This window comes from Perognathus longimembris, chromosome 9, assembly GCF_023159225.1.
Source record: "Perognathus longimembris pacificus isolate PPM17 chromosome 9, ASM2315922v1, whole genome shotgun sequence".
Taxonomy (NCBI): domain Eukaryota; kingdom Metazoa; phylum Chordata; class Mammalia; order Rodentia; family Heteromyidae; genus Perognathus; species Perognathus longimembris.
The window spans coordinates 10,476,547-10,490,657 of NC_063169.1; the positions used below are offsets into that span (position 1 = coordinate 10,476,547).

At 39.3% G+C, this 14,111-nt stretch overlaps 1 protein-coding gene across 1 annotated transcript in view; it reads left to right on the forward strand.

Moving 5' to 3' along the window:
* Positions 1 to 14,111, forward strand: part of Mettl24 (methyltransferase like 24) — a 93,429-nt gene that overhangs the window by 40,258 nt on the left and 39,060 nt on the right. Inside the window, exon 4 of the mRNA XM_048354591.1 lies at positions 5,089 to 5,317. Within this exon, the coding sequence (XP_048210548.1) occupies positions 5,089 to 5,317 (229 nt within the window). The remainder of the gene's footprint in view (positions 1 to 5,088; positions 5,318 to 14,111) is intronic.

Sequence of the window (14,111 nt, forward strand, 5' to 3'; positions counted from 1 at the left end):
TTCTTCTATGCTGGAAATTGTATTGTGATCTCAAACCCCAGCATTAATGTACTAAGCATAAGATCAACAAGCATGAGTTATATAATAGTATCTCTCACCAGAGAGGGAGAGGTTGCAGAATTAATTCCAAGGCTGATACTGTTGAATGTGCCTGTTAGCTGCTTAACTGTTTCAGCAATGGGTTGTAGTTGGAACTGCTAATAATCCTCCAATACTTATTTCCTATTCTTCCTTCAGTACCAGAACTGAGGTTAGCAGGGCACATGGCCACCCAATTGGTAGCTGCATTTCCTGTAGCTCTAAGTGTCTATCTGACCAGCTGGGAGCACTACTTGTGAGTACAAGTGATATGCGCAACTCAGACTGTGGCCCCCCTGGAATGCTTCTCTTCTTACCTCTCCTGATGGCTGGAAAAAGATAGGAAGAGGGAAAACTGGGCCACCATTTTACACTTCGATTGGAATCCATGTGACTTATCCTTCTTACTTCATGGAGTAAACATTGAAATATTTTTATCAAGGAAATGTTTCTACAGGGGATTCTCTTTCCAGTTATATAGTAGCAGAAAATGATTTCTTTTAAAATGAAATACATTTTTATATAAATAAGAGTTGTCATTTTATCATAGTTATTTATACAAAATTCCCTCTTTATTACTACATGGTACATTTCATCAGTGTGTGTTTAATTTATCTTTTTGGCCCTCATGTCCAGTAGAGTAGTTTGCATTTATGAAGTCTTCTATAAATATATGTTTAGGTACATGAGTCAGGTAGGCAACTATCGCCCACCACTGCTATGCTTAGCTATTGCGCGGCATGTTTTGAGGATTTCAGACTTCCTCAAAGATTTTTTTTTTCATGTAGGGTAGTGTTCTGCAGCTCTGTCAGCAGATCTCCCCAGCATGGAGAACTCAGGAATAAGAAGGGTCAACAAAGACCTTTCTTCATGGAGCTTTTCTACCTAACACTGGACACCTTCCTGTCCCCCTGTGAACATAAGGAGGGGTCTCATCATTCTAAGTCTTATGATTCATGGACTACAAGGTGGAGGGAGAGAGAGTTTATGCTTTGGAACTAGCAGGATTGGCTGATGACTCCAGTTCGACCACTTTGGGGCATGCATGTTTCTTGTATCACCAGCATCTTTGTGTATTCCTTTGCAATTCCACATGCCATTTGCATACCACAAACATAACTAATTTCCACTAAGTGTAAAGCTTTATTTCAATTACCTAAAAGAGACAATTGGGCACTAATTAAATCAGTATAGTTTACCACTTTCCAATATAGTATGCATTTATATATTAAGATTAAATGGTATGAAAATGTCACAACAGAACATATTATTTTATCTGATTAATATATGCTAATGAAAAAGAAAAATGACTAAGTAGATTGGGTGCAAGTAACATAAGTTAATAGAAAACTTCAAATTACTGCTGGGTGCTGGTGGCTCATTCCTGTCATCCTAGCTACTCAAGAGGCTGAGATCTTAGAATTGAGGTTTGAAACCTTCCCAAACTCTTATCACCAAAACTATTAAAAAAGCTGGAAGTAGAGCTGTGGCTCAGAGGGTTGAGTGCTAGCCTAGAGAACATAAGATCAGCAACAGCATCCAAGCCCTGGGTTTATGCCCCAGGATAGACACACACACACACACACACACACACACACACACACACACACACACACACACCAAATTACAAACAATTCATGTTATCTACGATATACACAACGACATCTCATTACTTAATGATTAACATGTGCAAGTGTAAGATTATAATAATTTGTGTTAGATAACAGATGTATACATATATATATATATATAGACAGAGAAATTTTCTGGAAGGTTATACAAAAAACTGTTAGCTCTGTTAAACTCTGAAAATTAGTGGCTAAAATTCCTAGTGGTAGAAAATTTTCACCATTTTCTTTCTATACTACTTCCTACTATCTTTCCTATGTTCATCCATTATTCTGATTTTTAATTATAAGAAAGTAGTTGAGAGGTTTCAAATGTACCTCAGTGGTAGAGTGCTTGCTGTGAATGTTCAAGGCCCTGACTGACCCTCAGCTTCACAAAATGTAACAAAAGAAAACAAAAGAAAACTATTTTAAATTGGAAACTAATCAGTATGTAATAAAATGGAGTATATGAAAAAAGCAAACAAACAACGATAGAGAAGTTTGTGGCTAATTTAATTCTTAAGGATATTGCTGGTCTTGATTAAAATGTCTACGTTTTAGAGTAGAGAATTATTTTTCAAGAACAAACCTGAAATTTCACAGAGGAAGAAATATGCACTTTTTTTTAAACTCTAGAAGGTTACATAACGTGATATTTAATGAGTGCTTTTTTGGCATCTTTTTCACTTAGCAAAGCTTCAAAACTACCCTATGATAACAATGCTTTACTCATCAAAGTTTTAATAAATTTTATGAAATATAAAGGCTCTTGGTAGGAGTGGCTTCTACAGCATTCTAAACTATATGAAAATAAATCTGCCTACCAAGAATGCTTTGTAGGTTCAGCTGAAACTCTTGGATTTATATTTATGTCATATATCAGCTAGTTTTGCTGTGTAACAAATCACTCTTAAGACTCAGTGGATTAAAAACACTGTTATTTATGATTGCTAATATGCTTGCTGGTCTGCTGGGTTTCAGCTGATCCAGGCTATTCTCAGCTAGGAGGCTTTATTTCAAGATAAGGTGGCTGTGAATAGTTTCTCTTTTTTTTTTAATATAGAGAATGCTGAAAGATTGCCTCTGTTCCTTATAGTTCCTGTTCTGCTGACACCAATAAACTATCCATGAGGATAGTGGAAGAGAGTGAACGGAAGTAGTCCAGGACTATGATCAGGACTGGCATACCATCCTGGAAAGGAGTCACATGGCTAAGCCACAAAAGCAAGGGGCAGAAAGGACATTCCCTTATGATCCACACCGTAGGAGTATCAGTGGAGGAAGAGTTAGGGCTAATAAGTCAATCTGCCATCCAGAGTAAAATGATGGAAAATTTGGAAGGAAATTGGGTAGAATTTATAGTGGTCTCAACAGTGTGGATTCACTAGGAAACCATAGCACTTTTTGGCAGAAGAGACAGGAATGCTTGACAGGAGTGCTCGATTATTATTTTGTTTTGGCAAAATAGTGTGAAAGAGTGGAGGCAGCATATAAAATCTACTGGGGAAAGAAGGAGTACAAGAGTGTGAGCGGAGAAGATAAGACAGAGAAGACTACTAAAAAGGGCTGGGTAAGCATCTCCATATTGAAGGCTTATTTTAGTTCATTGATATCTGATATCAGTGATAACTGATCACTGTCATCTACTATACTTGTAAGTTTCCAAAGTATGCAACGGTCTGAATTAGTAGTCTAAGAGAATAACAGGTTTCACCAACGTATTATATGTGGAATAGATCTACCTTTAGACAGAAAAACAAAATTACTATTTCAAACAAGGATTAATTCTCTGTCTGGATTATTTTCATACCTTGAACCACTTTAATCAAAGTGATAATTCTTAGTTATGCAAGAAATACTTGTGTAAATTCAATATTTGAGAGTATATGAATAACTCACAGGGCACACCACCTACTAGGTACTTAGACATGATTATTTGTAATTTCTTCCTCTTATTGGTGTGAATTGGTGTGAACCCTTTTGTTTATTTGTTTCTTGTGCTCTGGATCCAATGGAACCACATTCACTTGCTTTTAAAGAAAGCTACAATATTTTGTTTTATTTTTATTATTTTGTTGGTTGTGGGGCTTAAACTCAGGGCCTTTGAACTGTCCCTGAGCCTCTTTGTGCTCAAGGCTAGAGATCTACCACTTGAGCCACAGCACCACTTCCAGTTTTGGGTGGTCATTTGGAGATAAGAGTCTCATGGAGTCTTTTCTGTCCAGGCTGGCTTCAAATGGTGATCCTCAGATCTCAGCCTCCTGAATAGCTAGAATTACAGGCATGAACCACTGGTGACTGGTGAAAGCAAGGATATTTTAAAACATATCCATTTCAAAGAAAATGGCTGTCATCTGTAAGTTAAATTTCACACACAACATGGTGACCCTTGTAATGGAGTCAAATTTAGTTCATTGGTAGAATGTATCTCTCCTTAGGAGAATAATCCTATGACTTGTATTTTTGGCATTTTCTAAGAAAATCTCTTAGGACTAGTGGATATTTTTATTTGTCTCATTGCTACTATGATTTATGTCCTTAAAAATCATCCTCAGCCAGGCACAGTAGCTTAAGCTTTTAATCATAATTACTTGAGATGTAGAGATCAGAGGATTGTGGTTACCGGCTAGTCTAGACAAAAAGGAGTTTATGAGTTTCTATCTCAGTCAATGGTTGAGGATGGTGGCACATACCTCTTATCCTAGCTACAGGGGAAGCACAATAGCTGGGCTTAATGGTGTGAATCTGTCGTTCCTGGAAATGGAGGAAGCACAGGGTGGAAAATGGTAGCCAGGCCCAGCAGGGCAAAAAGTAAGACCTTACCTCATAAATAACCAACACCAAAAGGAGATGGAAGGCATGACTCAAATGGTAGACCCTGAGGCTCTGTGCTGCTGAAAAAAATATCCTCATATTTGTTTACATTTCTCTTTTGTGTAGAGGTTTTGAGTTATAATGCTTATGTGTTACTTGAGAGAAAGCTTATTGAATGTGTGTATTAGACATATCTTTAAAAAGAGAAAGCTTGATAAGATTAAGAAAATTGGTTTGGACTGGAGTGTCTGGTAGTTTCAAGTGGTAGAATACTTGCCTGAGAAGTGAAGAGCCCTAGGTTCAAATCCTAGTACCACAAAAGGAAGGGAAGAAAGGAAGGAGGGAGGGAGGGAGGGAGGGGAGAAGGAGAGAAGGAAGGGAGGGAGGGAAGAAGGAAGGGAAGGAAGGAAGGAAGGAAGGAAGGAAGGAAGGAAGGAAGGGAGGAAGGGAGGAAGGAAGGAAGGAAGGAAGGAAGAGAAAGACAGAAAAAAGAAAGAGACTGATTTTGAAACTGTGATTTTGTTACTTCCACACTTTGCATCATTTTGTGTTTTTGGTTACTGGTCTCCTCCCTCTTTCACTCCAGGCTGGGAAGTGATGATACACATTTCGAGGCAAGCATGGCCAATAATGGATGTGAAGTGCACCATTTTGATCCTAGTGTCAAGTCAGCTCACATTCTGGAGAGCCAGCGCCTTTGGCATCACCGGTTGTCCATTGATTGGCGTGATCCCCATCCAGCTGTTGCTGCTCAAAAACCACAAAGCAACACCAGAAAACTGAGAAGCATCTTGAATGAATTTGGGCATCATAAGGTGAGACTTTTCGTTTGCTCTCATAATTAAATAAAGTGAACCAGCCCATCAACTTAAAACTAAGGGCTACAATATTGACATTGGAAAGTTGCAGTTTAATCTTACTGATCACCCCACATTATTTATAGAAGCAACTCTATAGACATAAAGTTTTGGCAAGGGAGGAGAGAGATGTTTACATTGGTTTGACGATTTTAGTCATGGTGGCAAAGATTTTGTCAAGACTGGGCAAGAAGACTAGCTTACGCTGGAGCATACCATTTCAGTTCAGTAATTGATTTGAAATGTACAGAAAGGGCATACTTCTTATGTCAGAAACAAATACAAAAAAATCCAATCTATATTGATGTTTAGTAAGACACGGCTCATGTATATTTCTCACTAATTATAACATGTTTCTCACTATGTTGAGCCTGTAGACTTCTAAAGTTCAGAGGATATGTCTCTCCTTGATTAACATTTACTTTATGAAATTGAATGAACATGATATATGTTTCAATTTGATTCTGCAAATATTTGATTGTGGACACAGAGCAAAAAAACCAGAAATGCCATCTTTGAAGTATGTTCAGAAAAAAAGTAATTTTTAGTGTAAAATATCTGAACTAATTACATTTTGTAGGCTGATGCTAAAAATGTCTGAGTGTGGTCAGTTGGTTTGATCTGCAGCAGTTCTTGAGTTTAGTCTATCTTGACCTATGGTCCCCTGCCAGTATACCACAAAGCTTAGAATATGTCAGAGTGGACATTCATCTGAGATACAGGGCGTATGGAACCTTTTAATTGAAGGCTTCTTGATCTTTAGTAACAGGGATTTCTTCGGTATTGTTCTTTCTCCTCTCCCTCTTCTAGTTTTAAAAGTTGCTTTAATGAGACAGGCAAAGAATGTACTGTTCTTATATCATGCGTTTGACTATTGATTGGTATTTTGCTTTGCCAGTGAGAGTAACTGGCATTTAATAATCAGGGGCCTTAATGGATTTTTTTAAAGTGAAAATTCAGAACAAAACCCTTTTTCACATGCTATTAATTTTTCAGTAAGAGTGGGAAGAAGCATGGCATTTTTGAGAATTCCGTGGGGTTTGTTTATGAGGTTTTGTTTGGCCATTTATTACCTTTACAGATTTTTTTATAGCTGAAAATTGCATGCCTTATTCTTCAAGACAGCAACTGTGGGGCTAATACTTATGTTTTGTGTTCAATAAGGAGCCTTGTTGTTCCTCCTTCTTGCCTTTTCCTTCCTAGCCCTCTCCACCCTCACTCTTCTGGAAAAACAGAGTATGAAAAGAGGTGAAATTCAATGCCACTTTGCAATTTCTGAGACTATTTTAGCAAAAACAATTCCTAAAAAGTGAGGCTGAACTCAGGCTTTTAAAAAGCCATGTGTGGGTATAATTTATGCAACCCTGTTACCTACAGAGAATATTTTTTCGGCTAACAAGTTATGAACCTGGATTGTGTTTGTTTTTGATCAGCTTCCCGGGAGTTCCAGTGACAAGCCTTTATTCAGGGGAGAAAGCAGAGAGCCCTTTGTAGCACTCCCCTTGAGACAGCTGGAGGATTTATAAGCACACCTAGAAAGGATTGCTTAAGTTCCTAAGGCTATTTGTTTTTATTAAAAGCATTAATAACAATAAAAGTGATCTGGCTCACAATTGCCAGGTACATATTTGCTGCTAAACAAAAAGTCATGCTTGAAGAATTTAAAGATGTATTAATGCACTTTCATAGAGATTTTTTTTTCCAATGCTTTCAAACCCCAACAACATATACTAAGCCCATGACTGCGTGATTGCTTCTATCAAGAAGATGCTTGGAGGGGCTACACAGTGCCACATGAAAGCAAACCTTGCCTGGGGCCCATGGCAAACCTGATATGTCTTTACGTCTCTTCATGAGCATAGACATTGGTGGATAGGAGGTAGCTATGACAGGGAGGCAAAGAGATAAGAGAACTCAAATGTCAGTGTCTTTGCCTTGCCTTCTTTACTTACTGATTTTGAAAGTAAAGATAGAAGCCATAGGAGTGTTGTTTTTTCTTGCATGACTTTAAAATATTCCATATAGTTTTGCAATCATTTCCCAGTTAGGCTACTTTTTTCCCCTCTTCTCTATACCTAAGCCTAGATTCCAGTCACTCAAACAAATTATGGGTTAAATCAAAGGCAATATTCTGAGAGGGTGATAGGAAGATGCACATGACTTTTGCACTGCTTAAGAAAACCTCTTTGGGGCTGGGGATATGGCCTAGTGGCAAGAGTGCTTGCCTCATATACATGAGACCCTGGGTTCAATTCCCCAGCACCACATATACAGAAAACGGCCAGAAGTGGCGCTGTGGCTCAAGTGGCAGAGTGCTAGCCTTGAGCAAAAAGAAGCCAGGGACAGTGCTCAGGCCCTGAGTCCAAGCCCCAGGACTGGCCAAAAAAAAAAAAAAGAAAAGAAAACCTCTTTGCTAATTTTAACTTCAGCTATAAATCAGAGAACTTTCCTAGAACACAGGTAGGAACAACTAGCTGCTTCAGAAAAACTATGCAGATCCAAAGCCAGTCTAACAAAGACTAGTAGCGTCTGGATTATTATTACCTTCTGGCATTATTTCTGCCTCTCTGGGCTGGGAACTTGACATTGAGACTAAAACATTGGTTTTGTTGTGCATTTTCTGCTGTCTTTGAGAGAATATGAGTTCTGAGATTAAACTATAAAAATATATTTTCTTCTCTATCACATTGGCAAATACAAGCACATTGCTAATACTGCTCAATATTGGAATGTTTGTTGGAAATAATTCTCCAGCTTTGTGGAAATAGAAAATGATATAGCCTTTCAGGAAGGAGGCCTGGTCACGTGGGAGTGTCGCTTTTAACTCCCTAGAACTCATTTTGCCAGCTGGGCTTTGGTACTCACATCTGTAATCCTAGGTACTTTGTCTAGTCCTGGTTATTAACTTAACTCTTAACATTTTTCCAGAATGTATGAAGACTGACTACATTTTCTACTCATGTGAATTATAGTATATACTTCTTCCCACCCACCCCCGCCTCCCCAGTTTTGTTTTGTTTTTCTTTTCTCTTTTTTTCCTTTCTTCTATTAAGGATTAAAATCAGGGCCCATGGCTTGTACTCTAACACTGAAGCCATGTCCCCATCCTTTCGTGTTTAGTTTGCTTTCACCAGGCTGGCCCTTGAACTGTGGAATGTCTCACTTCTACCTCCTGAGTATCTGGGATCACAGGTATGAGCTAGCTTCTGCTTATCTTACCCTCAAGCTAGGATCTCTGTTTCCTTCAGGCTTGTTAATGAGAGATTATGATAATACTATTAGCAGTCTGCTGAAGAAGTCTTTTGCCCTCTTTGGGTGGAAATTGTGAGCAGGGAAAATGCAGCTCCTCTTGTATAAGTAGTTCTGAGTTTAGGGTGCACTCCCCCATTTTTAGGTGCCAGAGCCCATCACTCATCAGCTCTTGTTACAGCTCAGAGCTTTAAATGCCAGTGAGTCTGAGCTCTTAACGCAACAGCTCTGCGTGGCTTTCAGGAGCTAGAACTAGTAACTCTCCACACCTTTCTGGAACTCTTAGCCAAGACTTGCAGCTCTAGCCCATCTTGGCTCTCCATGGTTTCCTGCTTTCCACAGTCTCTGCCCTCTGGGACCTTTCACTTTCTGCAGTCTGTGGAGTCTCAGGTCTCTGCAGGCTTGTGCCTCCTCAGCACTCCTGCAGTCCCTCCGTATCAGCTGTCCTCAGCCTCTGCTTCCACCAGCTCTGGAACTGTTCAGCTGTCTGTTAGCTAGTGCAGGCTGTGCCTGGGGCTGACAGCCCTGGAAGTTGTCTGCTTTTTGCATTACCTATTCAGTGCACTCTACCCATGACATAGATGAGTGGTTTCTGTGGATGGAGGGGCTTTCCCTGAGCAGCCATGACTATCATTGTTATGATGACGATGGAAAAGAATCCGGAGGAAGTAACTGATGGATTGACAGCTCCTCTGGCTTCTCCAGAAAGAGGCGGGGCTGAAGTTGCCATTGCTGCTACCACTGATGGGTCTTTAGGATTGGCAGCATGTCACTCACAGACCCACTGGACTTGAGAACTACAGAGACAACAGTTACAGTGTGTGGCCTCCTGGATCTGGGATAGTCACCTGACTCTGCTGCTAGACAGGTGCCACTGCAGCTGGAGGAGGGAGGAGGGAGGGGGATCTGACAGCTGTCAATCAAGCAACGGGACCACAGTCATTTCAAGAGAAAACAAACAACCCCTCTCTCACACACCAACCCCTCCCTCAACAAAAAAAAAAAAACAAGCATTAAGAAGTGCTTACAACAAATCTCTAACAGGAAATCAGCATTCTTCTTCAGCAATTAACAGTGCTTAACCTCTAGCTACACAGCTTATGAAGGGTTATAAAGGCTGTCCTGGTCTATCTCATTATTGCCTCTTTCAGTCTTAACCCCCTGCTTAAGCATTGCTGATAACAGGAGCAACATGGCTTCCCGAGAGCTTACCTTTGGGAACTCATTCACCTAGATGTGAAGCATGAGCCCACTTGGTAGCCCCTGGCATCCGGCCAGTCGGTTATCCTTTGGCCCTCAGTTTGATTGTGAGTACAATGAGGATAAATAATTCTGCCAAAGTTGTGGCTTGTTTTGAGAATTCGATCTGAGAACACAGCAGAAAGCCAGGCCTGGAGAAGACATTAGACTGTTCGGTAAATTCAGAGGATTTCAGAACAATTTCAAGAATCGTTTACCCAATTTTATAGAAACTGTTGTCTTCCTTCTTTCTTCTTTTTCAGGGAAACCATATCAGAGGTTTCTCTGGCAATTGCTAACTGCACCTAATTCTAGTCAAGAGTTTTTAATGAAAGCTTTGCGAGAAAGCAAAGGGCAAATGGGTCCTTTAGATGTGGTTGTAAGAGAATTCTTATTGCTTGCTGCCTTGCGGCAAGGAACAAGTCTGCTGGTCATTGTGTAAATACTGTGCTGTATAGAAATTAAGTAAGCTGCAGGGAGTTAATTGCAATCTGTTCCCCATGAGCAGATAGAGACCTTAGGGGCTGGGTCTCCTGGTTGGATAGCCCCAGGGAGCTGGGCGTCCTGCCTGTCAACTTGAGATCTTTTCCCTTGCTGACCCTGTCACTACCCCTGTAGCTCCAGTGTTTCCTTGGATCCGAATTGAACTACAGTTTCTGCCTCTCTGGGCTGGGAACTTGACATCAGCTTCCTGGTGTGTTTTCTGCTGTGTTTGAAAGGATGAACTACAAAAAGACCATTTTCTTTTTGCTTATCAAATTAGCAAATACAAGCGAGTTGTTAATACTGCTCCATATTGGAATGTTTGTTGGGAACAATACTCTGGCTTTACTGGAAATGGAAAATGATATAGTCTTTCAAGAAGGAAACTTGATCATATGTGTTTCTATATGCATGTGTATATGTATGTATGTATGTACATGTGTATGCATGTGTGTGCATGTGTCACTTTTTATTCTTATAAATATCTTTTGCTAGTCAGGCACTGGTGCTCATGCCTGTAATCTTAGCTACTCAAGAGGCTGAGATCTGAAGATGACTGTTCAAAGCCAGCCCAGGCAGGAAAGTCTGTGAGATTCTTATTTCCCATCAAGCATACAAAAAGCTACAGTGAAGCTGTGACTCAATTGCTTAGAGCACTAAGCCATGAGCACAAAAAGTTAGGGACAGTGCCTAGGCCTTGAGTTCAAGCCCCACCCTCCAATCTTTTTGCCAAAATTCTGTTGTTGTTTTCTGTGATTAGTTCTGCAATTCCAGTTTTCAAAAGAAAGATGTATATGCAATATCATCTTAGATTTCTCTATTTTCTTCCTTTTGACAGAGTTCCAATTTATGTGTGGCTAATAAAGGCAATTATTCAATATAAATCTGGATTGTGTTTTAAAATCTAATCCATTAATTTGTTTTTAGTAGATGTGTGTTCACTTCATTTATGTGTATAATTACTGTGATTACTGAAAGGTTCTAGGCAAGGAGGGAGCACACAGAGAGAAGTAAAGGTGATTGAAAGAGAGTTTATTAGGGTACGCTCCCGGGTGGACCCTGTTGTCGGGATCAGCGAGATCGTGCCTGGGCCTGGCTCAGGCAGGGTTTATATGGCCCGGGGAAAAGGTGGAACATTTTGTCAGTGGGGACTTTATTTCAGCGGTGGTAGCTAGCGCGTAGCTTGTCCTACAAGTCTGGGTGGTTCCAGTTGGTCTCAGGCTGGTGCTTCTAGGGACGGCTGATGGAGACGTGTTTCCCGATAAGAAGGTGGTCTATTCTCCACACCTGTGAGCCCCACAGCAGCCTAACAATTACTTTTGCAATTATCCCAATTTTTACTTTTAGGCTTTTGTTCTTCATACTTCTATTACTCTCTTCTGTTAAAGCACGCAGCTCTCTCTTTCTCTCTCTTCCTCTTCTTTCTTTTCTATCTTTTCAAATACTTAGACTTCAGTTCAAACCCTTGTACTTGCTAGGCTTGCTTACTTCGCTGGTACGCTACCAGCTGAGCCACATCTTTAGCCTGACTTTTTTTTCTGGTTTGTTAGAGATGGAGAATCTTGGATTTTCTTCAGGCTGGCTTCAAATCATGATCCTCCAGGCCTCAGCCTCCTGAATATCTAAGATTACAAGCATTGGCTGGGGATATGGCCTAGTGGCAAGAGTGCCTGCCTCATATACATGAGGCCCTGGGTTCGATTCCCCAGCACCACATATACAGAAAATGGCCAGAAGTGGCGCTGTGGCTCAAGTGGCAGAGTGCTAGCCTTGAGCAAAAAGAAGCCAGGGACAGTGTCCAAGCCCCAGGACTGGCCAAAAAAACAAAAAAAAACAAAAAAAAAAAACATACAAGCATAAGCCATCAGTGCCCTGCTCAAAGCGTAGATATAACTCTTCATGGCTATCTTTAATTTCTTTTTTCTCTTTCAATCTTTTTGTCAGTACTGTGAATCAAACCCAGAGCTTTGTATAGCAATGAGATACCCAACCTCTATCCTTAAAACATAAATGTATATAATTAGTTCTATACTTTAAAAACAATGTATTAAATTGATTGTCATTCCTATATTTCTCTGAAACGTGAATATGACCCCACATTGTTATTATTATCTGGAGTCTTTAATATTTTACTTTGAAAAAACAAACTAGAAATGGTTGGAATAATATGAAGTTTCATATATTTCTTTTATATATTTTTCACTATATAACTCTCCAATTGTTAGTATTTTTGAATTGTTATGGACCGATGAAAGGAACTTGTGAGGCAACAAAATTGCCAAAAATGTTAAAAAGAACCAAGATGTTAAAAAGAATCAAATGTTAAAAAGAACCAAGACATATTAGTGATTTTAAAACTTATCAGAGAGTCAGATATTCACCACAAATTCTTTTGTTTAGAATATGTAAAGAACCATTGCAATAAAAAAAATGAGGCAGAAACTCCATTTAGAAATCAACATAAGATTTAAACAGACTTCACCAAAAAATATATACAGATGGCAAAAACAGATGAAAAGACACTGGACATATTAGTCATTACAGAAATAAAATTTAAATCAAATAAAAGGTACAATTAAATAAAATCTAAACTACAATTAGATACCACTTCATAACTACCAAAAGCTAAAATTAAAAAAAAAAAAAGATTAATCATGCCAAATGATGGTGAAGGTATGGAGTAACTAGAACACATCTGGTGGGCATACAAGTTCTTCAGAAATGTATTATTAAGTTAATGCTATAGTTTGGGTCTGGAATGCAAACCAAAGGTTTGTGTGTGTGTTCACCTTAGTTCATGGTGTTATTGGAAGGTGGCGGAGCCTTTACTAGGCGTTGCCCAGTGGACAGTCCTCAGCACATTGGAGGTTTATCCTTGGAGGGTATATTGGCACTCTAGTCCTTTCTTCTTCCTCTCTTTCACGTCTTGGGTATGAGATGAACAGCTTGCCCTTCCCAATGCTCCCCGCTACAGGCCCAAAGCAAGATGGCCAACCAGCCATGGACAAAACCCTTCAAAACTGTGAACCAAAATAAACCTTTCTTTTCAAAAGCTTGATTATCTCAGGGATTTGTTATAGTATTGTAAAGTTGACTAATACAGTTGAATATATATTTACTGATAGACTTAGCAACAGATTCGTCTAAGAAATCTGAAAACTTGTGCTTGAAAGTTCAAAGAAGTTATATTCATAAGAGCTTTAACTGGAAATAACCCCAATGTCCACAAGTGAATGAATGAAGAAGTTACACTGTGAATATATCAAATATGATGTACTATGTTGTAATACCAGCTATGTAAGATGGAATATTGCTCAGAAATAAAAAGGAATATTTGACAGCTGCAACATGAATGAATCTTACTCATTCATTCAGACTTTATACTGAATGAAGGCAGTTAAATATAAAAGACTACATATAATGCATATTAAGCAATATATTCACACAGATAGGTAAAATTATTATAGTGGTAGAAACCAGATGAGTGGTTACTTGGGACAGCCAGTGAGGTAATAGAAGGATCACAGGGAAATTTGGGGGTATGTGAAAGTATTTTATATTTTGAATGTGTTGGTAAATACATTAGTATATGCACACTTCAAAATCATCAGTGCTCATGCCTTTAATGCTAGCTACTCAGTAAGCTGAGATCTGGGGATCATGAATTCAGCCCATACAGGGAAGTCAAGGAGACTCTTATCTCCAATTAGCAAACAAAACTGCCTGAGGTAGAGCTATGTTTCAACTGGTAGAGTACCAGCACTGAGTGAAAAAAGCTAAG